Here is a 26,453-nt window from a genome sequence, read left to right on the forward strand (position 1 = left end):
GAAGGAGGAGGGGAGGAACATTATACATATCTGTTTGTCAAGCCGCTTAAATTGAAAGCTTACCTCAGCAGTTTCCAAACCATCAATTGTCATACAGATGTCAAGATCACTTTGCTTGAAGCCAAATCCATTCTTTGAAGAGCCAAATAAGTTCAATTTAGTACCTGTTGAACAAGATGTGTTTAGGTGAGATATATATATATATATATATGCATTTCTTCATAGTAAATGCAATGAAATGATACTACTAAAAAGAAGCACATGTAAAAAAAAAACCCTCTACAAGCACACACGTTTCTGCTACAAACATATTTAAAGCATATTGAGATAAAGGTTTTGTGGGAAACTCTGGAATCAAATACAAACGAATAATTTTTAACCAGAAGAAACACCTGGAAATTCTTGCTGGATGAAACTTTCAAGATTGTGTCGTATGTATTCACGAGCCTGGTCCTCTATAACATTTGGAGAAAAATCCTCTGTTGAAAAAACAACGTAAATTCCATTTAGAGACAAAATCATGACAGCAATATCAATGTTCATGCTCATGGAATTAGAAATCTATAATCTGGAAATCAGACAAAGTTTGCCAACTTACTGTAACACTGAACACACACTTGATCCAATGTACTAGAAAACTTGGGTGTTAATGGTGGCAAAGGATCTAGCTCAATTTTTTTGAAGTCTTCTGGGCAATCCTTCTTTAGGTGACCTTCTCGTTTGCACAAGCTGCAAACAACTGTTGGTGACTATATCAAAAGAATAAAAGACACATTTGGCAGTTAGTCTTGTCTGAAGGCATTACTTTCTAGCTCTAGAACTCTCAAAGATCCAGAAGCAACAGCAACCATAGTCAGGCCAAATGTATGCATGTGAATATGTACTTTGCTTACACAAGATATGGAAAGATTCTGTGCAACTAGCTATCACTTTATTCTATTAATCACTAACTCCTATCAAAATCTAGACCAGGTCTGCACAACCTGTGACCCACCAGGTGTTTAGGACTCCAATTCCCAGAAGCCCTCGCCAGCTTGTCTAATGATCAGGAATTCTGAAAGCTTAAGTCTAAAATACCCGGAGGGCCAAAGGTCATGCAGGCCTGATATAGACCAATCTGAACTCACACTGAACATTCCAAGGGTCATAATAATACCAATCCCAATTTACTAGGAGGTTTCACAACCAACAGCCTCACAGAATATAATCAGGAACAATGCTATACTTAATAGTAAGTGTGCGGGTATCAATAGAAAATAATGAGTATTTCTGGTTACAAGTGGAAACACATTTTTCAAAAGCTAGGCAGGCTGCTGACTGAAAATATCTCAAAGAGTTTAATCTTTCTAGTATGCCAGGGAAGGGAACCACCAGCCTGTGGGCCTAACTTGAACCATAGAAGTGGTTCATGTGGTTCATCGAGGTTCTTCACAGAGCGCCATCCTCTCACAGCTAGTGGAGATGGGAGATCCTACTGCCTTCAAAAACTGATCAGAGATAATGAAGCTTCCCTTCCGTTCTGTGCTCTTAGCCATTGCCAGTGCCTGCAGGAGGCAACAAATCCTAGCCTCAGGATGCAGCCAGTGCTGGGAAACACCAGTGGACACTGATTTGCTCTTCATCCTTTCCCATGCAAGAGGCAGCTTCACTCCCAAATTTGATATTTCAAATTTAACTTTCTGCTTCAGATGTTTAAAGCATTGAAACTGTCACTCTCTTATTTAAAGCAATCAACATTTAGAGACGTGGCAGAAGCTCAAAACATATCAGCATGGTCTTGGTTAGCAGGTGGGAACAGTCGAAATTATACAGATTAACTGAAAATGCTACAGTGGAAACCTGCTGGAATGCATTATATTAATCCGTATTTACCAACGTGAAACAAAGGGTGACAACTAGGGAAAAACTCACATCCTTTAATATGGACGAGAATCTGACTTTCAGATATAAGTATGTTCTGTAATGAAATTGATATTTAGAAATTATTACCTTGCCTTTTGTGAAAACAGATTTATTGAATTCATAGAAGAATTCAGGTTTGCTACATTGGTCTACAGTTATGTTACTTTCTGAAAACACTTCTTTTTCAGAGCACTCTTCTTTGTTCAGATCTATTCTTGGAAGTTCATCTGCACACTTTCTAAGTTCTGAATCCTCATATTTAACAGATGAAAATGGTTCTTCTTCAGAAAGAGCCTCCTCCATGCCAGATCCAGTGAATGTGTTGTCCAGCTCATCTTCGGTATTGATAATATTCCCATGCCTCTGGTTTACAATACTGTGTTCTTCTTCATCATCTTCCTCATCCGCTTCTACCTCCTCTTCCGAGTTATCCATTTCAAATACTTGTTCCTGAGTTGCTGGTTCCAACTTGATTAGAGACTCATCAAGCTCATCGGTATCTTCTGTGCTCTCTTCATCATCAATCTTGCCATCCAGCACACCACAGCACTGTAAACCAAGATCATCCAGTGGAGTAATTGTATTTTGAAAACTTTCTAAATCAGAAACGCTGTCAGTTTCAACATCATGCTCACAAGTTGGAACTGGAAGCTCTCCACTTTCACTGTCTTCATCCAAACCTTGATTAGTATCCAGATGTCCTTGCCATTTTATAACATGATCATGCTCCTCCTCTTCCTCCTCCTCCTCCTCCTCTTCATTTCCACTCTCTGTCTCTTCACAGCTTGGTTTAAACTCCTCGTTGTCTCCAGAAATAAATTCCTCAATTATGCAATCTGAGTCCCCATGAGAAATTCCTAAATGACTCATCTCATCTGTCAACTGTTCTTCCACAAAGATTTCAGCACCAAAGCCCTGAGAAGACTCATACATGTGCTCCTGAGGAAAATACAAACTTGTATTGGTAGCTGATGTACAACTGCCTGCTATGTTTTTCTCTGCTTCATTATGTTCATTCTTTGTACTGGCAACATTATGTTTAATCACAGTTCTCTCAGGCTCTGGTACTGCCAAGGTTTCCAGAAGTGTCTTCTGATTGTTTTTTGTGCTCTGCTTATGAGGCATAGCAAAATACTTGTAAGTTGCCCGTAAACAGTGAAGAATGTACTCATATACCAGTTGACTGTTAAGGGTTCTTGCCACATTCCTCTTCACAGAATAAGGATCTAAAAAGAATAAGTCAAACACCAACAATTTTATTGTGTACATTATCAAACAAAATTCTACCATCAACCACATTCTAAAAGTTCACATTACGAATCCAAAATGACAGTAACAGGCATGATTAAAAATACAATTAATGTCACATACGACTATGAGCCATAGAAGATGACAAATATGATTTAAAAGTTGAGAAATTTAAGTTAAAAAAATTGAACCTATTAACCTAGATTGACTTGTGCATGAATCAACATGGGACCTTATTCCTAATCCATAGGAATACAGTTAAGAGTTTTGAGATGGTCCCTCAAGCTCCTTATAGTGGGGGCATCAAAGTAGTCAATGCTTGTTCTGAGCAGACTGTCACCCAATGGCCAGCTCGCCACCATGTTCCTTTAGGCCCCAACTCCTGGTGACCATTGCTAGGTTTCTTTCATACCTTCAGGCTTTGTCCTTTGCACAGGCGGAATAAAAGGATTAAAAAACTGGGGGAAATGATAGTGCATTCACCACTCTCACTGCCCTGTGTGCATGCTCTTGGGGACCTGTAAATGGTCCATCAAGGGTAAGTGACAGGCCAACACCAGCCACTTTACTAGGGCCTTTCCCCTAATACATGGCATGTTCATATAGATGGAAGAAAAGGAAGTACATCACTCTTTGCTGTACACATTTTAAGACTTCATTGTCACATAAAAATGTAATTACCTCTGTGAAACCTTGCAGGGTTCTATCCTAAAATGAGCCCAATCTTGCCTGTCCTTTTCAAACCCCATAACTTATTTATATTATTACAAAACCTTAAGTTTTACTCTCAACTTATCCATGAGTAATACCAAATTCTGTACTTATGGGTCCCTAACCTGCCCTCAACTTATCCATGAAAATGACTTCTAGTCACATGTATATGGTATGTGTGGAAAGCTGATGTTCTAGGAAATAAAAAAAGACTTTTGCTGCTAGTAAACCCTGAAAGGTTCTAGGTTACATGAGACCACTTATGTGCATAAATGGGATGCAAAGCAGGCCCACAAAACACTCTGAACAAGTACAATGTCTAAAGATGATCATAATACTCCTGTAATGGAAATCACTCTACAGAAACAACTTGAAGTCAAACAATACTTATTTGATCTCATTATTTACTTGTGGAAGTCATCTTAGATTATGCAAAACAAAATATCTTAACTTGTGAGCAGCCTATGGGCATCAGTGGATGTTCTACTTTGCACTCTTCCATCAATGAAATTGAGAGGGAAGGTTTGCTACCACCAATCTATGTTCCTGGAAGGCCTGGCTCACTGTCTTATTGGTTGATTTTTGACACATCAAGTCATGCCTGTGTAGGCCATTGATAGAAATTATCTTTCCCACAAGGTTATGTTTTGCAGCATCCAAAGATCATTGTGAATCCCCCCTCAAACTAAAAAAAAATCACCCACCCGAGATTTTTGCCCTTAGATGCAAGTGCTGTATGGTGTATGTCCTCAAAGGCTTACATTTGCAATCATATTACATAAATGCATTTTTCCTTCAACTGTCCCATTGGAATGGTAGGAGGTTATTGGCACAGATTTTTGATTATTAATAGTTTTTTATAAGTATTGTTTGAATTGTATGTCTCTCACTTGACTTATAAATCACTACAGACAGTAAATAAAAATATATCTATAATATTTTTAAAAGATTTTTCAGAAATAGTTTGTCACGTGGCTTTGTTGCACTGATGGAGCTACTTTACATTAAACAAGTTCTTTGCTGAGGAACAGCAAACATAAAGCTACCTAAACCACAAGGCCAGCAGGTACTTGCAGGTGGCTTCCCAAATGAAGACATAGTTATAAGAATGAACTGAGAATAGAACTCAATAGGTATTTTGTGTGTCCCTCCCTTATATCAGGTGTTTTCCAATGTTCTTGTACTGAGCTTTACAGAGAATTTTATGATTGCATAGCTGAAGGTAAAATTGTGGCAAAAAGAGATGGTTGTAATTTTTTGTCCCTCAACAACCAAAATGGGAGAAGCAAGTAAGAATGATGGCTGAAAAGTCCACATATTCTGTATTGAAGGAAAGAGCATGTCACTGTATGTCCGAGTCAGACAAAGCTTGTACCACTCTAATTTTTTTTTTATGTAGAGGCCCAAAACATAGTCCAGATAAAACATCTCTATTACATAAACTCGAGCCTTGTGCAATTGAACTAATTCACAATACCTTCCACAGCAATCCGTTTTTTAGGCCAGTCCTTTGATTCACGAGACACCTTTTCTTTGAGGCGTATGCTGATAACCAAGTCAGCCAAATTAAACTCCAGGGCATAAAATCGAAGCAATTCAACCCAAAGCTGTCCAACTGGGATTAAACACTGATGATCTGAATTGAACACTAATGGAACCTGCCAATTAAAACAAGATTAAATTATTATGTTTCCCTAGACCTCACAGCCCAAAACAGAGATATAACGATATGTGTGCTAACAAGGTTTTAAATGTTCCAGATGAAGTCAGCAAATGAAATGAAAGAGAACATTCTTCATTATATTCGGAGCAGTTTTGTTACATACAGAGGATATTATTTTTTTACCTGATGGTGTGATTTTATGTATGTCACTTCAATTTAAAGTTTGATTACTTATAACATAGGTCATCACAATGTAGAGGTTATACAAATAAATAACGAACTAAAACACAGAATTTCCAAATCTATTTCTAGTATTACTGAGTTTTCAGTAAGAATTAAAATATACAAAACTAAGTCATAGGCACAGTAAGACTTTGAACTTTAGGGAGTACCTTATAACTTATAACTTTTACTAACATTAAGAATTCTGTAACTCGTCTAGTGACACTAGAATCTTTATTAACAAATAAAAATACTATATTTTTGGCAGATGCACCAATTATTTTTATAACAGCACAATCCTTTTACAAAGGACAAATAAACAGTGAGGTGGTCATTAGTTGGAACCTATCTAACTTTAAACTCCCTTCTAAAATAAAACTTGTCAATTTTAAATAGTTCTCTGGGTTTGGAAGTAAATTTAAGTAAATTATATGATGGAAAGGTTTTAATTGAAATGAAAGAAACAGTCTTTTTGAGCTGGTTGTCTGCTGGTTAATTATCTTTCTGTGAAAATGATTTCTGAAAAGCCACATTCATGAAGACATGATATTTTGGTATCAGGTTTATTATTTTGGAGGAGTTAAAAAGCCAGTTGTTCCAGAACCATCACTTTTGGGGCAATTTTCTGAATGTTCAATTTTCCAGTTCACATTCAGAGAACTGATCCTATACTGCCAGACATATCAAACCTCACTGAAGTCAACAAAAAAGTGTCAGTCTTCTTTTTTCTAGCCACATATAGTCTATTAATGCTACCTCCATTAATCCTATAATACCCTGAGGTTTGTACACCAGAAATTACAACCAATTACATTTTACAAGGAAATCTTTTTTTAAAAATGAAACCTTCCCCAAGTTAATATGTTACTATACCTTGCCCCTCTTAGGAGATGTTTCTTTTGAAGAAGTAGGATCATCAATGGGAGGACTGTGCTCCCAGACCACAATGTCATCTTCAACTTCTTTTAGATTAAAGTTCACTAATTTGTTCAATGAAAACCCACTAACCTAGCAATGGAGAATATAAAATAAATGTCATTAGAAGTAATAGTTTAGACATACAAATCTTTGATCTATATTTCACTTCTGCTGGAAAATATAGGTGTATTGTTATCAAATTCTTCTTCACACATGTCCCTATCCGAAAACTTATTTTAAAGGACCAGGGTACTCCTCACAAAAACTGTGGAAGGTGGTGGTTTGGATTACTGATGAATATTACACTGGCTTCTGCCAGAACCACTTTTGAGGAAAAGAAGAAACCTTACATTCTCAGAGAGCACAGATTCAATCCATGGTTTAATAATATTTTTAATACCCCTTCACTGTTCACTCCAATCTCCTGACCATTTTTAAAGTTAAAGACCATCAATTTAAATAAAAGTATTTGCAGGACCTCACTGTTTGCTACCTTTTGTTGTGAGCATTTAACATGGTTCTATCCTCCATTTAATACACTATTTAACCAATATACCATAAAATGGTATTTTATCTTAGCTTCATGGTTTCAAAATTTTCCCAAGTTCTTTGGCAAAGAACTTTGCACAACCTATTATCGAGGTCCACATGGAATCTACTGTAGCAATGGGAAAGAATGGAGGCTCAGGGAGCAGTTTTTTATCCCAGGAAACACCATGGTTCCTGGGATAAAAACCATGGGCTGTATCTAAAGTGAACAGAAGTTAAATTACAGTTTCATACTTTTGAGTTTCAGGATGGATGGATGCAGTTGTGAGGTGAGGGTAGCACTCTGTTATACAGAGAACATCGATTTCTCTGAAAAAACTTCTTATATTCGGATGGAATAGACAATCGCCAAAGACAAGCCATCTGCATTACCTTGGCTCTGTGGGCTCTCTGGAAGGTGAAGAACTGAGGAATTTGCAGCTTGAAGCCAAGCAGATTTTTCTCTCATCAGGCCATGGCCACAATTTGCCTCTAATTGTTTTTCTCCCTTGCTGTCACTGCCTACACCTCTAAAAATAGTGTATCTATGCCTGCAGAACCTATAGGTTTCTGGCTACAGTTTGCAATGACTACTTCTAAAAATCTTTTGCTGGATTAGATGACATTCCAAATTATTCATTGGCACATTAGGAAGCAATATTTTAGAACAGTGTACACACGGGAAGAGAGCGGTGGTAGGTTGTAACCTAAGGTCTGTGTCTCCTTTCTGATATTGTTGTGACTGCGCCTTCGGGGATTATGGTTGATGGGGATGGAATTCGAAGAGGAAGAAAAAACCCTCGTGATGAGGGTTCACTGGAGGAGTTGCGCAGGAAGCGACTTAGAGAGCTATATGGGGGATCTTCTGAGGAAGATTCAGATGGGGAGATGGATGCTGAGGAACAGGTGGTGGCTGGGGAAGCGGGCACTGAATGGGCACCGGAGATGTCTGGGGATTTGGGGCCTATGGATACTTCTGAACCTGGGGTTTCTGCAGGAGCTGATCCCAATTGGGATGCTTGGAGAAGGGAGGATGGTTCTTTAAGTGTTCATGGGGCTAAGTGTGGGCAGGATGATTGGGACTCTGACGAATTGCTAGGTACTCCAGATCCACGAGCTCTAGCTGTGTGGAGCTCAGACTCTGAGTAGATTTGGGACACCTGGTGTTTGGGTGTGAGTGTTTGGTCACCCAGGAGGAAGGGGAATAAAATGGGAATGTTTGGCCACTGCACTTTGCGTGTGGCAAGGTGTTGCTGAGGCGCCATTGGGATCTCTGTGTTTCCATGAAGACTGGACTTGGACTATGATTTGAATCTGCTGTTATCACCTAGCTTGGCTCTCGCTGTGTCTTATCGTGGACCTGTTTTGGATGACTGCACCCTCTTCAGACCTTGGACCGGAATTTGACCTTGCTACTGCCTTCGCCCTGTGATTGATGACTACTATCGGCTTTTGACTCCTGGCTTGCTCTTTGGACACCGCTGTTATCTCCTGACCTGACCTTGGAATCCCTGACGACGTCTTTTCACCATCCTTTTGGAGCCTTCGGCTTTATCCACATTGTGGAAGCAGTCTACTGCATTCTTAGTTTGTTTGTTTGTTTCCTGACCAATTTGGTGTTTTCTTTTGGGAACTGTTCCTTTGAAAACTACAGAGCCGGCTGGCAGGGCTTGGACTCAGAAAGTGCAGTTTGCACTAAGTTTGTTTAGCTTTGTTTTTACCTGCTTGTGTTGCTGAATAAACTCTATTTTTGTTCGCTAATTGGCGTCTGACTCTTGACAGATATTATGAAGGAATGTCTAAATGCTGTTCCTGTTAAGATGGACTGTTTTCATCTTTCCCTCAGAAAATATCCTACCCTGAATGTACCTAAGGGTGCAAAAAAGCATTCAAAATATCTTTTAAATAATTTAAAAAGGTTATATGCAATATAGTCACATACCCATGATCCTAAATAAACAGGCAGAAAAGGCTCTTTCCTCTGTTGCAGAAAGAAAATAACCATTAGCGCAAACACATAAGGTGGTAAGCCTCCTTCTTCAGGACGATCTGCACAACATAACTACAAATAGAAAGAAAGAAAGAAAGAAAGAAAGAAGAAAGCATGCATTGAATTATTCCTTTTCAACTATTTTAGACAGACTATTATAGAGTAGAAACTGAATAGAAACTCAACAGAGAAGATAATTTAAAAGCACTATAGATGAACAACAATAAGATTCTACACTGCCACATCAATGGACCTGAATATTGAAACCTCAGTGATAAAATGTAGAGTTTAATAAGATTGGTGACAAAACAGAAGTTGTAAACTAAAACATCAAATCAAAATAGGACAAATTTGTTATACTGAACATCAGGGAAAGACAAAAGGGATGATTCATTTATGGCAGGTGAGGTGTATGGTAAGGTGTTATTTCTAGATCTGATAAAAAGTAATGTCATCTAATGTCCTTTAGAAAAGATCATGGGAATTTGAAATAGCAGAGGAAAAAAATCATTACAACCTGACCAAAGACTACAATCCAGTCAAAGTGTTTAAATCTGATTGATTTCAATATTTTAAATGTAACCCAATATATTAAATATATTGTTCACTCTTTGAAGGATATTTGGAACCAAGTACCTGGATGAACAAAATATCATCAACTACCAACAACAGAACAACAGCTGACTGGTAGCTATACAGTCCATCAATCAACTTGCTGCAGAGAGATGCTAGAAGCCCATCAGCTAAGGGGTGGGCAACACAGGTATTAAATCTGAGGCAGCAGCCAGGGCAGGGAGGAGATGAATCTATTATAGTCTTGGTGCAGTATTCACTTATACGTACAAATATGTATAATTCTTTGCAATTAAAATCAGACTTACCTTGGCCCAGTATCTAAAGGCAATAACTAGTGACACAAGATGAGGTTCCAGTTTCCCTAGTGTAGCCAAATGATTTGTCGTGAGAAAAGCGTTTTCATTCCCGGCGCTTACCAAGCAAACAAGGCCACTAAAAAGATAAAAACAGAAATTAAAATTCACCCCAAAAAATCCAAAAGTGTTGAAAATTACATAATGGAAATGAGTGGTTAGTGCTAGAAAAAATGCTAATTCTGTATATCCATTTTCTCTTTGCCAAAGTAAGATATGCTAGAAATAAGCACGATGCTGCACAATTCATATAATCATGTCAAAACTGTATGTCCTTTCTCTACATGTTATCTAGAGATGCAGGGGGGTGAGATGTACAGCTCTTCTTTTCAGTAGCAGCAATGGAGTGACTGGTTCAATGCATTATAAAAACTTCAAATCTGATCTGAAATAGCTATTCTGACTTTTGTTAGGCTGGAATCCCTGTTTGCTGCATTACATTTTTTGTCTCAAGATGGATAACACAGTTAGATTAAGATGCCTTAATGTGCATATTCAGGAGACCGGTATTATAAGCAAGCCATATCCACATACTGGTTAATTGTTGTTTTACTACCATATACAAACTAATTTACATTAGTGCTTGGAGGCTTCAGCTGGAGGTCAGCAGTCAGGTTATTAATTGGAGCTCTGTACAGGGAGAGAACAATTCCCATGTTACGGCAGCTCCCCGGCTTCCAGCTTGCTACTGGGTGAAATTTAAAGTCCTGGTCGTTACCTTTACAGCCCCAGTTTGGGTCCAAACTACCTGACAAACCACTTCTCTTCATATGAACCACCTCTCTTCTCAGTGGTCACTCTGGAACTCTCTCCCAAAATAAATTTGAACAGCCCTATGGTGTCCTCCTTCAGAAAACTATTGAAAACTTACCTATGCTCGCAGGCATATGAAGAGCTGAATATCTGAAGATCTGGCTTACTAAATAAGTACTGCTTTACTGGATATGGCTTTTAATTCTGGATATGGCCTTTAAATTTGCATATGGCTTTTAACCCCGTTTTATTGGTGTATTGTTATTTGTATAATGTGTTTTATGGACTTTTATGATGATTTATTTTATGACTGAATGTTTATTGTCTATTTGCTTTGTATATTATTTCATATTGTCAGCTGTCCCGAGTCCCCATGGGTTGATGGGGTGGGATATAAATAAAGTCTGATTGATTGATTTTAAAATTTACTTTTACTTTAAATCCCATTTACAAACATTTGTATGTGGGATTTAATCCTAATAATGCAACACATATGGTAGTAAAACAACAATTACAATATAAAAAATTATTTGTATATGGATTAAATTGCATGTACAATTTAATTGCATATTATGATTAAAATCCTCATTGAATTTCAAAGTAAAATACATCAGTAGGGTGGCATTCCTTTAAGAAATTAACTGATTAAATTAAATGCATTGTGAATGCTTCTGTTAAACTTACAGTAGTCATACACTTATGAAGGAACAGCACTGATAACATCCCATAACTATTACTAGCTAGTAACTATGAAGTACTATCACTACTATCACTAGGTCTCTAACAGATAAATAATATTATGATATACATTATTTTTAATCAAAGAAGTCCTGAAACTCCTTTACTGCGGTAAATCAAAATGTTTAGTTTATGCAAAGTCCTTAAAAAATCTATGGTAAATTGTCATTTTTAAAGTAATACAAGACACACCTTGCAGCTATGTAGTAAATACAGTCTAAGAAAGAGCTATAAATATACAGAAAGAATATACCTTTCCTGCCTGAATACTAAAGTAACCCAAGATATTCCTGATCATTCCTGCTGTGGAAACCTACTAACATTACTGAGAATTAGATTCCAGTGAATTCTGTGGGATTTAATCCTAATAAGGCAATGCATATAAGTATGTTGTCTTAATATACTAATATCTGATGCAAGTTATACTGCAAATTTACTTGAATTTACATCTGTGGGCACAAATGGGAGGCGGACAATCTCCTTCCCATGTCAGCTAAACCCTCTCCCAACCTGCTCTGAAAATTATATGGAGCAAATTTTCAGTGCCAGAAAGGAGTAAGGAGGAGAGGAAACCAAAAATCCAAGTCCAAGGTTTAGATAAAATGGATTAAATCCATTGTCAGTGCACAGGTTGGACAGCATGTGGTTATCTGGATGTTGCTAGGCTACATCCCTCATGACTCCTCACCCAATGAGACTAATGGGAGTTGTAGTCCAGCAACAGCTTGAGGGACCCTAGTTGCCCATTCTTATGTTAATGAGATGAAAATATTCACAGGTTCTATATTCATGGATTTCATCATCCATAGCTTAGAAATACTTTAAAAATCCAAAAAACAATGCTTTGTTTTGCTATCAAATATAAAAGGGACAGCATTTTACTATGTCATTATATATAACAGCACTTGAACACCCACAGATTTCGTTATCTGTAGGGATCCTGGAAATGTAGTGTACCCTTGATATCCAGCAGATATCAAGTGTACACTATACTGCAACTTTAAACATACTTAAACAACTTAAATCCTACTGAATGGAAAACAACTTACTTCCAAATAACCACATCTGAGATGTGGAGTAAATTCTCCATATGTAAATATGCAGTTTGAGGGCACACATGCAGAACTAAAGGAATATTACAGGATTGAAGATAAACTGGAAAAACCAAATCAAAATGATCACTAGACTGAAAAAAACTACCTTTACAAGGAAATATTATGAATTTGGGAATTTTATTTGGGGGGATGTCAGCAATGGGAGCGAGATCTGATAAAGTGTAAACAAGTATGCGTAAGATAAAGAAAGTGGAAATGTTTCTCTCCCTGACTCTGCCCTGCTCCAGAGCTCTAGAACATAAGATATCTCAGTGAAATCCAAAGGCAAAATCTTTAGGACTGGTCTTCATATAGTGCCAAATTTAACTACTGAATTCACTACTGCAAGATTTGAGGGTGGCAACTAATTTGGTTAGCTTTAGAAGGGAATAAAAAAGGGTGGGTAAATCCTATAATTTAGCACTAGTCATGCCGGGTATATTCCACTAACCCTCCAACGCTGTGTAACAGTTTCTGAGGAACATGAATATTATTGTCTTCATATCCAGTTTGAGGGCTCTCTAGGGGCATTTGATTAGCCATTGACTAAGCGGGATGATTGCTGAGAACCATTCTTTACTTTCTTTCTTTAAATCCTTTTTTTCAGAAGCTAGCCTAAGTGTGGGCAGGTATAATTTACATGGCTATGCACTGTAAGAACATACAAATTTGCTGACTAAAACCTTTGTTTTTCTTTGCACACCACCACAGGCACTCTAGCATGGAAATCTGCATCAACATCAATAAAAGATTCTAGGGAGGAAAAGAGAAAGTCACATTAATCATGGTACTGAAGTCATACAAAACATCTCTCACACAGAGAAAATTGAAAGAAAACCTTTCACTCTGATGATGGTGCTTTTAACAAAGGCACACAGGGATGTACTTTTCATGTATTTATTATTTATTTATATTTATGTAATTATGGAAGTGTCATTTGATGCTATCATATGTTGGTTCTCATGAAATATTTTTGCTCCAAGCTGGTTACATAAGCGAATACTTCCTTACATTCAGAGAGGTTTGAAGGCAAACCATACAAGGAACACCTTAGAGCAGGGGTCCTCAAACATTTTAAGCGGAGGGCTGGTTCACAGTCCCTCAGACTGTCATTTCAGACTTAGGTCAACCCCAAGTCTAAAGTTTAGGACAGGGGCCAAGTAAATGACCTTGGAGGGCTGCATCCAGGCCATAGGCCTCAGTTTGGGGACCCCTGCCTTAGAGAGCTCGGTATGTTTAGCTTGGAGAAAAGAAGGCTGAGAGGAGATCTGATAGCCGACCTGGTAGCCATGCTTCAATACTGTATTTGAAAGGATTTCACACTGAGGAGGGGATAAGCTTGTTTGCTGTTGCTCTCGAGACCAGGACATGGAGCAATAGATTCAAACTGCAGGAGAGGAAATTCCACTTAAACATTAAAAAGATGGTAACAGCTATTTGGCAATGAAATATGCTGGGCTCTGAGAGTGGTTTTTAAGCTGAGGCTGGATGGCCATCTTTTAGGAGTGCTTTGATTGTGTGTTCCTGCATGGCAGGGGGTTGGACTACATAGCCCTTATGGTCTCTTCCAACTCTAGAATTCTATGGATCTCTTCCCTCCCCCATAAAATGCAGGAGAGGAATTTTTGTACCAACTTTCCTCTATCCCTGAAACTTTCTGTGCTCCTGAAAATTTGCTTTTGAGAGTAGAGAAATCTTCTAGAACAGTGTATGAGCTTGTGCTACAGCAGAAGAGATGATCTGGTAAAAAGGTATTCTCCTGCTCCTTTCAAATAAGAAGGTAACCATCATTGGATCCAAGTTATGTATTTCCATTATTCAGATTAGCCTATTTTATTACAATATATTTACCTATATTCAGAAGACAACACATTCCTTCTGGCCCATTACCACCCACACTTTTTTTTTTGCATTGTTCCATTTTTGTGTGAGTGACAAGAATAAATATGTCTTACCACTATTCTTCAGGCTCTCTTGTACAAGTAAGAGAACGTCTGGCTGGGACATCTATGAAAGACAGCAGAACAAATGCTATAGTATTTTAAAACTTAATGAATTAAGTATAGAATGAGTCTCACCTATCTGAAAGGCTTGGCATTAGAGGTGTTTTGAACATTTGGGGGGTTGGAATACCGGTATTTGATTTACATACAGTTAACAGAGATGGGGCAAAGGGGATTAAGCACACATCTAGTACCTGGTGAGTTTTCAAGAAGCCCTTGCTCCACCAGTCAGAATGTTTATGGAGGAAAAAGTATTGGGGAAAGAAGGGCATCTGGTTCAAGCAGCTTCGCTCATACAAGACTCTAGTTGGTGGTGCAGCCAGATCTATTTGGATCTTTCTTTCCCTTCCCAGGGCTGAGGGCTATTTTGCTAAAAGGGGAGGGGGGCAGACAGCCAGGGAAGTGTCTGGGATGTCTGTCTTTTATGGGCCTTGTTTGAATGCAGCTGCCAGAACTGGAGTCCTTCCCACTTTCCTCTAATCTCTTTCCCCCATCAAATATCCTTGAGGAAAAAGTTACAGGTAACCAGCTCTCATTTCTCAAAGACAAAAGTGAGTGGCTGGTGGGCTTTGGAGTATTTTAGATTTTGAGATAAGAAAATCAGACTTTATTTCAAATTATACAGAAGTATAAAATGTCACAGATTTCACTTGCCTATTCAACTTCATGCAGTAAAAAAGACATTTTATTATTTCATGTTTTGTTATGGAATCCACATAGAACTAACAGATAATGCAGGTATTCTCCAAGATGCAGACAACTATAAACAGCTTCCCTAAACTTCAGTTTCACTCAGGTTGTTGTTGTTCAACAAAACACAAAGTGTTTTCCCCTTTTTTACTGTGTTTTTTTAAAAATCCCAATCAATACTTTTGGGGACAGAAACATCTCATGTCATTTTGAGTGGCCTATGCTGCAGTATAGCAGATATGATTTCCTCTTACTGTCAATAAATTGGCCTCATTTAGGAAGATAGTGAAATCATCACTGGGGTCAATAAATTAAAAATGTATATTTTATTCACACACACACCCCCAGACTTACCTATAATGGCAATACTGAGTATACTGAAAGTTTTGGGGGAGAGGTCAGGAAATTTTCCAAAAGCAATTCTATGCATAGTTGTCACTCTTTTTTAAAAATCACAATGCATGAATATTAATCTCATTTAATTAACATTGTAGACAAGATACATTTTAGATAAGATTTTTAAAACACTTTTGTGAACAAGATATTTTTCTTTTATTAACCATTTTAAAACAATATATTTCATTAAAATGATAGTTCACACCAGCTATAACTTAACAGGACTTTCGTACAAGGTGCATTAACTCTTCTTTGCTGATTCAAACTTTGGAAAATATTTTTTTCATGTCAGGAGCGACTTGAGAGACTGCAAGTCGCTTCTGGTGTGAGAGAATTGGCCATCTGGGGACACCTGGATGTTTTTGATGTTTTTACCATCATTGTGGGAGGCTTCTCTCATGTCCCCGCATGGAGCTGGAACTGAAAGAGGGAGCTCATCCGTGCTCTCCCTGGGTTGGATTCGAACCTGGCAGCCTTCAGGTCAGCAACCCAACCTTCAAGTCGCAAAGCTTTAATCCACTATGCCACTGGGAGCTCCTTTGGAAAAGAATAACTTTCCTGAAGCTACATTCCTAAGAATGGTGGTTCTTATAGCTCTATTCCAGCTGGTATAAACCATCAAAAGATAGAGAAATTCTATTTAGAACTCACTGTATTTAATATTTCTTAAAGAAAAAGTTCATACTTACACTGGCAGGAAACTGAATGTCGAGATTTACATCTGAATTTTTGAAACCAAATCTGCTACTTGAAGAACCATATAGTCTTAGAGAACACTCTAAAGAAAAATGGGCAACGTTAATTTACATTGTAAATGGGGAGATCCCGTGTTCTCTGTACCACTAGAGTCTTGCCCATCAATAGGAATTGGAGTAAGTTCTACTCCCAAGATCCCTTAGTGGTTAGTCTACATTCCATAAATACTATGAAGGACATGAACAGTGGATTGTGATTCAGTGTTCCTCAAACACTGCTTATTTTTCAGATGTTACACTGGCTTCTTCTTTAGCAGTTCATCCACTTTGCTGCTTCAAAATCATACATTGTAACTGAAAGACAGTGAAAATACTGGGTTGTTGTGTGTTTTCCGGGCTGTATGGCCATGTTTCAGAAGCATGGCCATATAGCCCTGTGATTCCGGCCATGAAAGCCTTCGACAACACGGTGAAAATACTACGTAATTGAAACACAATTAAAGGCTATTTAAATAAATCTCCATAGAAGGCCCTCTCAACAATAATTACCTGGCAATTTCTTATGCAATATATTTTCCATGGTAGCTTTAATTCCAAGCCTTTGTTCCAAATCTTCATTATTTAACCCAAACTCTTGCACTACTTTCTCAATGGCAATCCCAATAGCCTCAATTTGTAAAAGTGTTGGTGGAGGTAGTGCTGTCAGAAGTTGTTGTTCTTGTTTTTCCTTTGGAAGTAAATAGCAAGAAAATATTAATTTATGGGGAGACACTACGCAATGAAGATGTTATTTTTAAAAATTATAAAACATCCTTATAAACCTTCATATTACACAAGAGTGAAAGGTAAACTGTGTGACCCTTTAACTAGCTTAAACCAAGTGGGCAACTGTCAGAGGTTCAGGAGCTAGAAATGTTGCCCACCACATTTTAGAGGGAGACAATCCCTTGTCCTCTTAAAAAGGCCACTTGCATGCCCAAAGTCAGGGCTGGCAAATTATTGCTGCAGAAGCAGGTGGAACAGTGGACACAGTCATTCAAGGTCTCCTGGAGGATTAATGTAGCCCCTTAGTCTTTGATAGTTGCCCACTTTTGTTGTAAGAAATATGGGCAACAACTTAGTTGATTCCTTCCCTCAAATCTCTTTTAAGCCCAGAAGGGATCAAATGGAAGTTACTTTCCCTGGGCAAAACACAAACACACAATATTGCCATACTAAAGTTGTTAGGAGGCTTTCAGAACCGTGGTAGTCATTTGAGGAACATTTGCATTGGGGGAACATAGAATCCTTGAGGGAAAATGGCCTTGTGGAGCCACACGCTGGCCATATGAGTTAAAGTATCACTACTTGTGTATAGCAGTCAATATTTAATTACAGAATACACCATAAAAGAGAAAATAAGAGTAAAATTACATACAATTTATGTCTACTGATGCTAGTAATACTGTCACACCAACATATATGGCAAGTTATTCACTTATTAGCTCCTTACCTCAGGAAGAAAATATAAAATTCAATACAAGGTCGAAAGGAAATCAAGCATAAATTATAATAATCAAATCTGTAGTCCAAACCTTGAAGAAGGCCTTCAAAGATGGTCAAAACAATGAAAGAATGGGTAAGGCCTCATTTAGAGATGATATGAAACCACCAATTTCCTATCTATTCCTAAGTCGAGTAGAATCTCATTGGATCTATGTATTTCTTTCTTCAAGACCTTCCATTATCTTTTATTGTTTTTTCTCTTTCCATTTTCATACCACAATATGCTTCTGTTCATTAACTTTCACCTCCTCCCTTCAAGCATAACTAATGAAAGCTGGCTGTACTTTGCTGTACTATATTTTCTGAAAGGCATTTAACCTGCTGAGCTTTTTTTTAATCGTGTCAGAAGCGAATTGAGACCTGCTGAGTTGATAGGTGTTTAATTAACTCCTTAGACTAGACTACTGCCCAATCTGTGTTATAGAGCATATATAATCTCAGTAACAAGACTGACAATTTTGGAAGCAGATTTTTGGGTAACAGTTAAAGGCTTAAAAGTGGAAGCAGCACAAAATATCCTGGCCTAGAACACAGAAATGTGGAGGAGAGAACGCTGAGCCTTTAAATTCAGCTGTGGAAACTGTTGCTGATCAACTGCTATGTTGTAGCATGTGATAGTCTGAGTTTGGGCTTGCCATTCACTCACCTTTATGTTTTTCTTGTGTCTTTTTTCTTTTATATGCTTATGAGCAAATGCCACCGACTCAATCAAAGCATCACATAATCTGCAGGTATATTTGGCTGTTGGGTAGCTCCGTGGTCGCTAAAGAGAAGGCAATATATGAAAACCATTGTTTCATAATATATTTTTTTGACAAAAGTCACCAGGGCTCACTGACAATTCATGTACTTAACAAGTTATCTAGAATTATTTTAAAAGCATTTTGAATTGATAGATCAAACAATCCTATAGAAATGTCTCCCCCTTAAAGATAATTTAGTTACCAAAACTGCTTAGAAGACACCTGGGGTGGAATGGGGCCAAAATAGTGGCACTTAGAAACAAGAAAAAGAGGTCAGTTTACTCAGAGAAAACTTTAAAATTTGTGGAATTACCAAAAGTTATCTTTAAAAGACATAAAAATGAGACAATTTCTTCTTGCCAGAAAAAAACTGAAGATCAAACATCTCAGAAGATATAAGTAGCCATGTAATACTGAGCATCACCTTGAAAAGCAAATCAGAAAATCAAAGAAGAAACGTGAATTAATATTTTGTTGCATGTCACTCCTACATATTAAAAATTAATCTAAGTGTGACATGGATATTAGTTTGCTAGTAAAAGATGGCTAACACCAAAATGGGAAGAAGTTCCTGCACACTTGGATAATAATAATAATAATAATAATAATAATAATAATAATAATAATAATAATAATTAAAAAAACTTTATTTCTAGATTGCCGTCTCTCCCCAGAGGGACTCAGGGCGGTTAACATACATACAAGCGGCAATGATTCAATGCCACAACTACTTCACTAATATCAAAAATATAAAATGACAATGACATTATTATAATAAAAATTCCAAGTTAGAAAAAACAATAAATTTAAACATGACTCAGAATTCTCTAGAGACGTAAAAAATTTGAAAGTTAAAAAAATAAAATAAAGACCATCCTCTCACAAAAGGGGGAGGGGATTCTAATGAGGACTGAACACGTTGTGACCCCCGGCACGGAAAGGATTGACAGATCCATACCTCTTTCTTAAAAAGAAAGAAAGAATTCTTTATTTGACCATGTGTTACAGTGCCTGACTAAAGCTGAACCATGCAGTGTTTGTGTTCACACAGTACAATAAGCCAGGATCTGGAGGGGGGGGAACGACTACTGCTGATGAGTAGCAAAGCTGATAAGTCGCACTGCAAACAGCACTGCTTTATCATGATTTCCACACTCAGGAGGATTCAGCACTCTGGTTTGTCCCACCCCTGACAAACAAGAGAAATAATCATGCTTAATCCAAGATTATTTCTCTGCCTTGTCACAGAAAATATAAGCCAGATACTAAGTTCTGTTGGGACTAGACACCACAGCAAAGAAACCACTGATAGGATGTACAGGCTGCGTTTCCTTTATCCAAAAATTTGAAATACTACAAATTATTATTATTCACAGACAGCAACATTTTTGCTTTCTGATGATTCAATGTATGCAAACTTTATTTCATGCACAAAATTATTAAAAATATTGCATTAAATTATCTTCAAGTATAAATGTGTGTATAAAACATATATGAATTTTGTGTTTAGACTTGGTAGAGCATTTTGGATAAGGGATACTCAACCTGTACAGGGAGAGGGAGAGCAAGCTTTGGGTAGCATAGAGAAGGGTTAACACCCCTGTGGAGTTTGTTTTATTGCCTGTGTACCTGTTCAGAAGATTTCACCTTGCTTTCTGTCCCTGTGATTAATTGGATTTTGAAAAATGTGGCTTGTTATAGAAACAAGAATAGAAAATAAAGCTTCCATTGAGACACCTTTTCCCCATGACAATTTCGCTTCTGAGGGGGAGATTTCTCTCATTTCCTGTTGTCTCACTACCATTCTTAACTATAAGTTGTTTGTAAGTCAGATGTTTGTAACTTGGGGAATGCCTGTACTTGATTTCTTTAGTTGCTCCAATTTGCAACACAAATGACTAACTAGCACATTTGTTCACAACAAGCCAAAATTCTTTAGATAGCTATGAGGGGTCTTTGCGTAGTGCAGTTATATCAATACAGCTGTTCAGGAGCTAACTTGTGTATTGAGTTGCTGGCTTAGTACACTACCACTACAAATAAAGCAGCCATGACTCAACAGCTCTTAGCCCTATTAGTTGTTGTCATCAAACAGAATAATGTTTCTCAACCTGATACTCTCAAATATACTTAAATGGCATCACATTAGGAAAGGATAACATAAGAAAATGAGAGATAGTGTAGTAAAGGATGTATTCAGGTATGTCACACACCAACAACCACAAGAATAATTGCAACTAACTGAGCAAAATACTCAGTTGAGTGATTTGCTCATTAATTTTCTCTTCGTTAGCTATCTGCTTTATATTAAAAACTTCAATTTACTTTGAAACTTTGAACATCTACTTTGTTGTACCTATGCAACTTGCAACAAGACAGCTGTTTGCAGATAACTATCCAAAACTATTATTGCTGATCATAGCAAGAAACACTATCTTCAATTTGTAAATATGTAAAAATGACATTCTGATAATAAAACATTTTGTTATACTATCCCAAATGCTTCATTTTTTGTTTCACTTCTCCCTTATAAAGACCTTCCTAGCAGGTGTTTTTAGTTTCAATTCACATATTCAACCATAAAGTAAAAATAAAAAATATTACACAAATAACTACCTTTCTCAGCCTGTAAATGTAGTCACGCTTAAGTCGCTCTTCAGCCTGTTGCAATCCTAGTAATTCTTTTGCTGTTAGCACAGACTCATCTATAACTGGCCCATCAATTTCTTCATCTTGATCGTTCTCTTCTTTTCTCATTCTTCTTGGTCTCCTTGGTTTCCTACGCTTCTTCATTTCTTTTTAACAGATATTAGAAAAGAGTACAATTCACAAATTAACTATTATGAGGTCACTGCATTACCACAACTTAACTAAACAAAATTCAGGAAACCTGAGTGATTATGTGCCGACATTTATGAAGGAATCTAAAGTTGTGGTATAAAATTTCTGGAGTCATAAAGTTCCTTCCCAAACATAGATTTCATACTGGACCCAGCTGAACTTACAGGACCCATTCTATAGAAAATGTGCAGAGAGCTGCAAAATTTAAGTAGTGTCTGACAGTTTTTATCTTTCTAAACTTGTCTGGAACCTTTTAAAAAATGTGGATGGAACTGATAACAACATAGTTACATTAAGATAATTGAAAAGCAAGACAGAGATGAAAGCACTTATAGGCATAGGGTTTTGTTTTAATATGACAGAAACATATTTCCCCCTTTTAACACCCTGACCAAATATCTGTATTTTGTTATCTTTAACAAAGATAGCTGCTTATTCAAATAGCTATAATACATTCAAATTACTACCTTTAAGCCTGTAAGTTTTAACCTTCACCTCTCCAACAGAAAATTGTATTATGGAGTAAGATCTTATTACATTAATTTAGCTTATAGAAACAAGCTAAAGAAACCTGAGAAATCAAGCTTCTACTTAAAAGAAGCCTGTCCTCCATAGTGTTCCCAGTACAAGGGTATGTTTGAGCTGGTTAGAAGGGTAGTTGCAGAGAGAACTACAAACATGTCCAATGCCAATTTACTCAATGGATTTAGGACATACCTCCACAAAATCCTGTTCTGCCAACTCACTGTGGTATGACAATGATCCTGAGTTCCTAATGGCTAGCAGAGAGTAATCTCTGGCAGGTTCTACCATGATAGCAAGGCTTTGGCTTTGACTCACAAGATGGACTATGTGTCTGTTTTCTGAGGATCGGCCTAGCTTGGTATGAAGAGTCATCACCAAAATGCTGTACTAGATGATGGATCATAGCAACTAGGAATTAATAGTTGCAATTTGCCTCACTGCAATGTCTACATGTACTGATGAAATCACAGATGTTCAAAGTATTTATGATACTTAGAAAGCAATTCACAAAATACTCCCTCTACTGAAATGACTAGGGGCTGTGCTACCATCTTCCTCCTGCATATTTCTAGTTCTGCAGTGACCTCAAACATCACATTGTTAATGCAAAGAAAATTCCACTTCTCCCAGAAAACCTAAAAACCAGAGGGAAGACTGAAGTGACATCAACAAGCTATACTTTCTTCATTTATTTTAATAATGTAGTTTTATAAACAAACAGGAAAACTGGGTGAAATTTGGCAGGCTAATATCTTCCAAAGTTAAAAGACCCCTGAGAACAACATTATGGTTAATGGCAGACTTGGCAACTGCAACAGAGGCCAATTTCTACAGCAGTGTCTGGTCAGAACTCCTGATTTTCAGTTGGAGATCAGAAATCTACTTTGAGTTTTAAAGGTTCTGGAAATTATGAGTTCCAAAATGGAATAGTTTAAACGTCACATTTGCTGCAGCCAATGTTTTCAAGGACTGAGAGGTTCAGTCATTTTTTAAAAAATGGGAGTCTGTAGGCTTGGAGTTGCTGTAAAAATGGGGATTGATTGTAAGCCATTTTTCCTACCCTGGGTATGCATAATATAAAAAATACATGCTCTTGAATCTGATAGAAAATGGTTTAAAGATAAGTGGTTAGAATTAAAATTCTATTACCCAGATTTCCTTTCCTATCTGATACATCTTCACTTGTTGGGTCTCTTTGCAGCTGCCGTCTTCCATTTCTGCTTCCTAGGCTCTCACATTCATGAGAAGATTCCTTCCGTGGCCTGATAACCATAGGAATTCGGACTGTAGATTTGTACTCTCTCCAACTGTCTGCATTAGTGTGATGGTTGTCAGATACCCACTTCTTGATTTGGTCTTTTGAGGCATCAGTCATCCTTGCCCCTTGATTGTAAACAATATTTTTAGAAGAAATTGGAGTACTCAATGCACCATGTGCGCCTTTTCTGGGACTTGTTCCATAGTGACCCAGGGCACCCTTTCTCTTCTCAAGTCCTATGTCTGTTTTGTTGTTGTATCCATTTCCATAATCATCAGTTAAATGGTAATCATGACGTACAGCACGCTTCTGGAATTCTTCCTCATTTAAAACTCCCCGGTCTTTACTACGTCTGGTAAAGCATGGTTTTGCAGCATCTCCCATCATATTAGCTATTCACTCTTTCTCTGTGAAATCAGGAGAAGAAAGAAGTTTTAAAAATACAATCAAGGTAATACCATGGAGAAGGTAGTGCTAAGTATGAGCATGAATGATTTAGGATTACACTGCTGCTAAGAAAGTTTACTGAGATGCCTTAGGTAGTTAAGGTACTAACTCGGCACCTAGCAAAACACCAACAAATCTTTACTCCTCCTGGACAGCATAATATGCATATTTTAACATAGTTATGGTTTAGTGACAGAAGGACATCACCAAGATAGAATAAGGTTTGTCTCAAATATTCTGACCATTCAAGGCAGTTTATACAGTAGACATAGGAATGGAAGAAATTTGCAAAGAATACTACTACCCTTAAGAGCTTCTTTGAAGGGTGTAAATATACACAACTATCATTTTAATAATTATTCAGAACACATGCAACAACCAACAAAAACACTGAAGTCCAAAAACTAATAGAGTAAAGGCGTTGTTCACATGGAAGCAACACTTTGCATTTAAAATTATAGGTCTTGTCTTTTAGGCTGAAATCTTGTATTAGTAGACATATTTATTTGCTAGGGAAGAGAAGTAGCATAAGTTTCAAACCCCTAAAATGTAAGACTACTTATATGATTGGATAAGATTTCCCACCATCCAGCCTGACAAAATAGAAAAGGTGGGAATGAAGGGATCCAGCATCATCTCTGAAATCCAGTGCCTGATTTATCATGGGATTAGCTTGGGGACCCGGCAATGCCTGGGTCATTTGAGAATGGTATTATTTGTCTTTTGATATTATGTATTCTGTTTGGAGTGGGTGAACTACAATTCCCAGAATCGTGGCTGAATCCTCCCCAGATCCTGCCAGTTTAATAAGTTGGCCATTTTGGGCGTGTGTACCAGGTGTGCTGCAGTACTCTCTGGATGGGGGTGAACTACTGCAACTTCCAGATTCCTGGGGCAATTGCCCCAAAATATCTATCAGTATCCACAGCAGGCAATATTCAGTCTGTGTGCCAAGTTTGGTCTAGATTCGTCATTGGCTGGGTTGAGTGGTCTTTGGATGGAGGTGAACTACAACTCCCAAAATCAAGGCCCCTTTTCCCACAAATACCTGCAGTATGTTCAGTAGGTCATGAGGCTTTTCTGTGTGATGTGTGGTCCTAGTGCATTGTCGGTGGGGGTCAGTGTTTATCTGGCTGCAGGTGAACTATAACTCCCTTTTCCCCAAACTTGTCCAATATGTTGTATTGGTTATGGGAGCTCTGTGTGCCAAGTGTGATGCTCATTCACTGCAGGTGAACTATAAATCCCAGTGCCTACTACTCCTCAACTTCCAGTCCAGTTCCCCTCCAAACCCACCAGTAGTCAAATTTGGGCATATCGGGTCTGCATGGCAAGTTTGGCCGAGAGCCATCATTGTTTGGGTTCATAACGTTCTGGGTGTAGGTGAACTACAACTCCTCCATATTCTCCAGTAGGAGTCACAGTGCTCTGACTTGATGCAAGGTGAACTACAACTTTCACCATGTGGAGTAAATCCCTAAACTCCTCCAGTAAGTTTAGTTGCAGCTCAGTTCTGCTCTGTTTGTTATGCAGAGAGATTGGAAAGGGCAGTGGGTTGGGCCATGCAAATTCCACAGCAATGGAGAACCCTGGGATGCCTGCCTGTGGTGGAAGAAAAAGCAAAATCTAGGATGAAATGGTCCCCAAATTAAAGCATTCCTTGGGTGGTGGGCTGTAGTGTTTGGGAAGGACATTGGCAGGGGCTGGGCTGCATGTTCATGGAGCTCGCTGTAACCGCAATGTCAGTGCAAAGGGGTGACTTGCTGGATTCTTAACCCTGGGAACTATAGCCTGTTTGTGGAGGCCGGAGGCTGTCTGTGTGAGCAGACATCCGTGCCACATACACACATACGGGTTTTCGCTTTTATTATGGATTTAGATTTAGATTAGATTTAGATTAGATTTAGATTAGATTAGATAGATTTAAATTAGATTTAGATTAGATAGATTAGATTTAGATTTCCTGGATATCAGTCCATTTCTTCAGATGCACACTTCAAAAATAGATTGACATTCAAAAAAGCTTAGGCTAAAAAAAACAGTCTCAAAGATACTGCTGGATTCCTTCATTCATGAATCCTTTTCGATATTATGCTGAAACGGAGTAACATGATTATTTATTTGATATTTCACCTGACAAGACTACAGAAATGAGCCTGTTACTATACAATACCTTTAGAGCATGGATTCAGTGGCAAACTGAAAGAGAATGAAGGGGAAATGAAAGCAAACAAAACAAAAGCATGACTCAACCACTGTACCCAATTGTGAAAGACTTCTATTTAAAACCTAGGCCATTTGTTCAACTCTTAAGAGACTAAAAGAACAGTATACAAAGAACCACTCTACATACAATATGCACGTGAATATTTACAAATACAGATATAACCTAACATGTCCTTCCAAAGTACAGGACAACATCTCCCATAAGTCCCAGCTAACAAAAAGTTACATCTAAACCATTTGGTAAACATCAGCTTGGGAAAGGTCAAATAGGAACAAGAGTAAAACCCACTGTGAAGGGACTCACAGCAGGGAGCACTGATTACTAGTACAGTAGAGTCTCACTTATCCAAGCTTCTGGATTATCCAAGCCATTTTTGTAGTCAATGTT

The 26,453-nt window shown here is 37.8% G+C and overlaps 1 protein-coding gene across 3 annotated transcripts in view; it reads right to left on the reverse strand.

Moving 5' to 3' along the window:
• Nucleotides 1-26,453, reverse strand: part of tut7 (terminal uridylyl transferase 7) — a 42,248-nt gene that overhangs the window by 12,278 nt on the left and 3,517 nt on the right. For all 3 annotated transcript variants that reach the window (XM_062972055.1, XM_062972057.1, XM_062972056.1), the window contains exons 2-16: nucleotides 23,284-23,799; nucleotides 21,385-21,563; nucleotides 18,672-18,788; nucleotides 17,030-17,207; nucleotides 16,475-16,563; nucleotides 14,652-14,703; nucleotides 13,380-13,449; nucleotides 10,064-10,190; nucleotides 9,135-9,254; nucleotides 6,620-6,754; nucleotides 5,339-5,519; nucleotides 1,990-3,128; nucleotides 599-749; nucleotides 393-479; nucleotides 64-164 (exon numbers count right to left, since the gene is read on the reverse strand). In XM_062972055.1, coding sequence (XP_062828125.1) covers nucleotides 64-164; nucleotides 393-479; nucleotides 599-749; nucleotides 1,990-3,128; nucleotides 5,339-5,519; nucleotides 6,620-6,754; nucleotides 9,135-9,254; nucleotides 10,064-10,190; nucleotides 13,380-13,449; nucleotides 14,652-14,703; nucleotides 16,475-16,563; nucleotides 17,030-17,207; nucleotides 18,672-18,788; nucleotides 21,385-21,563; nucleotides 23,284-23,779 — 3,222 coding nt within the window. In that variant the 5' untranslated portion in view covers nucleotides 23,780-23,799. The remainder of the gene's footprint in view (nucleotides 1-63; nucleotides 165-392; nucleotides 480-598; nucleotides 750-1,989; nucleotides 3,129-5,338; nucleotides 5,520-6,619; nucleotides 6,755-9,134; nucleotides 9,255-10,063; nucleotides 10,191-13,379; nucleotides 13,450-14,651; nucleotides 14,704-16,474; nucleotides 16,564-17,029; nucleotides 17,208-18,671; nucleotides 18,789-21,384; nucleotides 21,564-23,283; nucleotides 23,800-26,453) is intronic.

This window comes from Anolis carolinensis, chromosome 2 (assembly GCF_035594765.1).
Source record: "Anolis carolinensis isolate JA03-04 chromosome 2, rAnoCar3.1.pri, whole genome shotgun sequence".
NCBI lineage: Eukaryota > Metazoa > Chordata > Lepidosauria > Squamata > Dactyloidae > Anolis > Anolis carolinensis.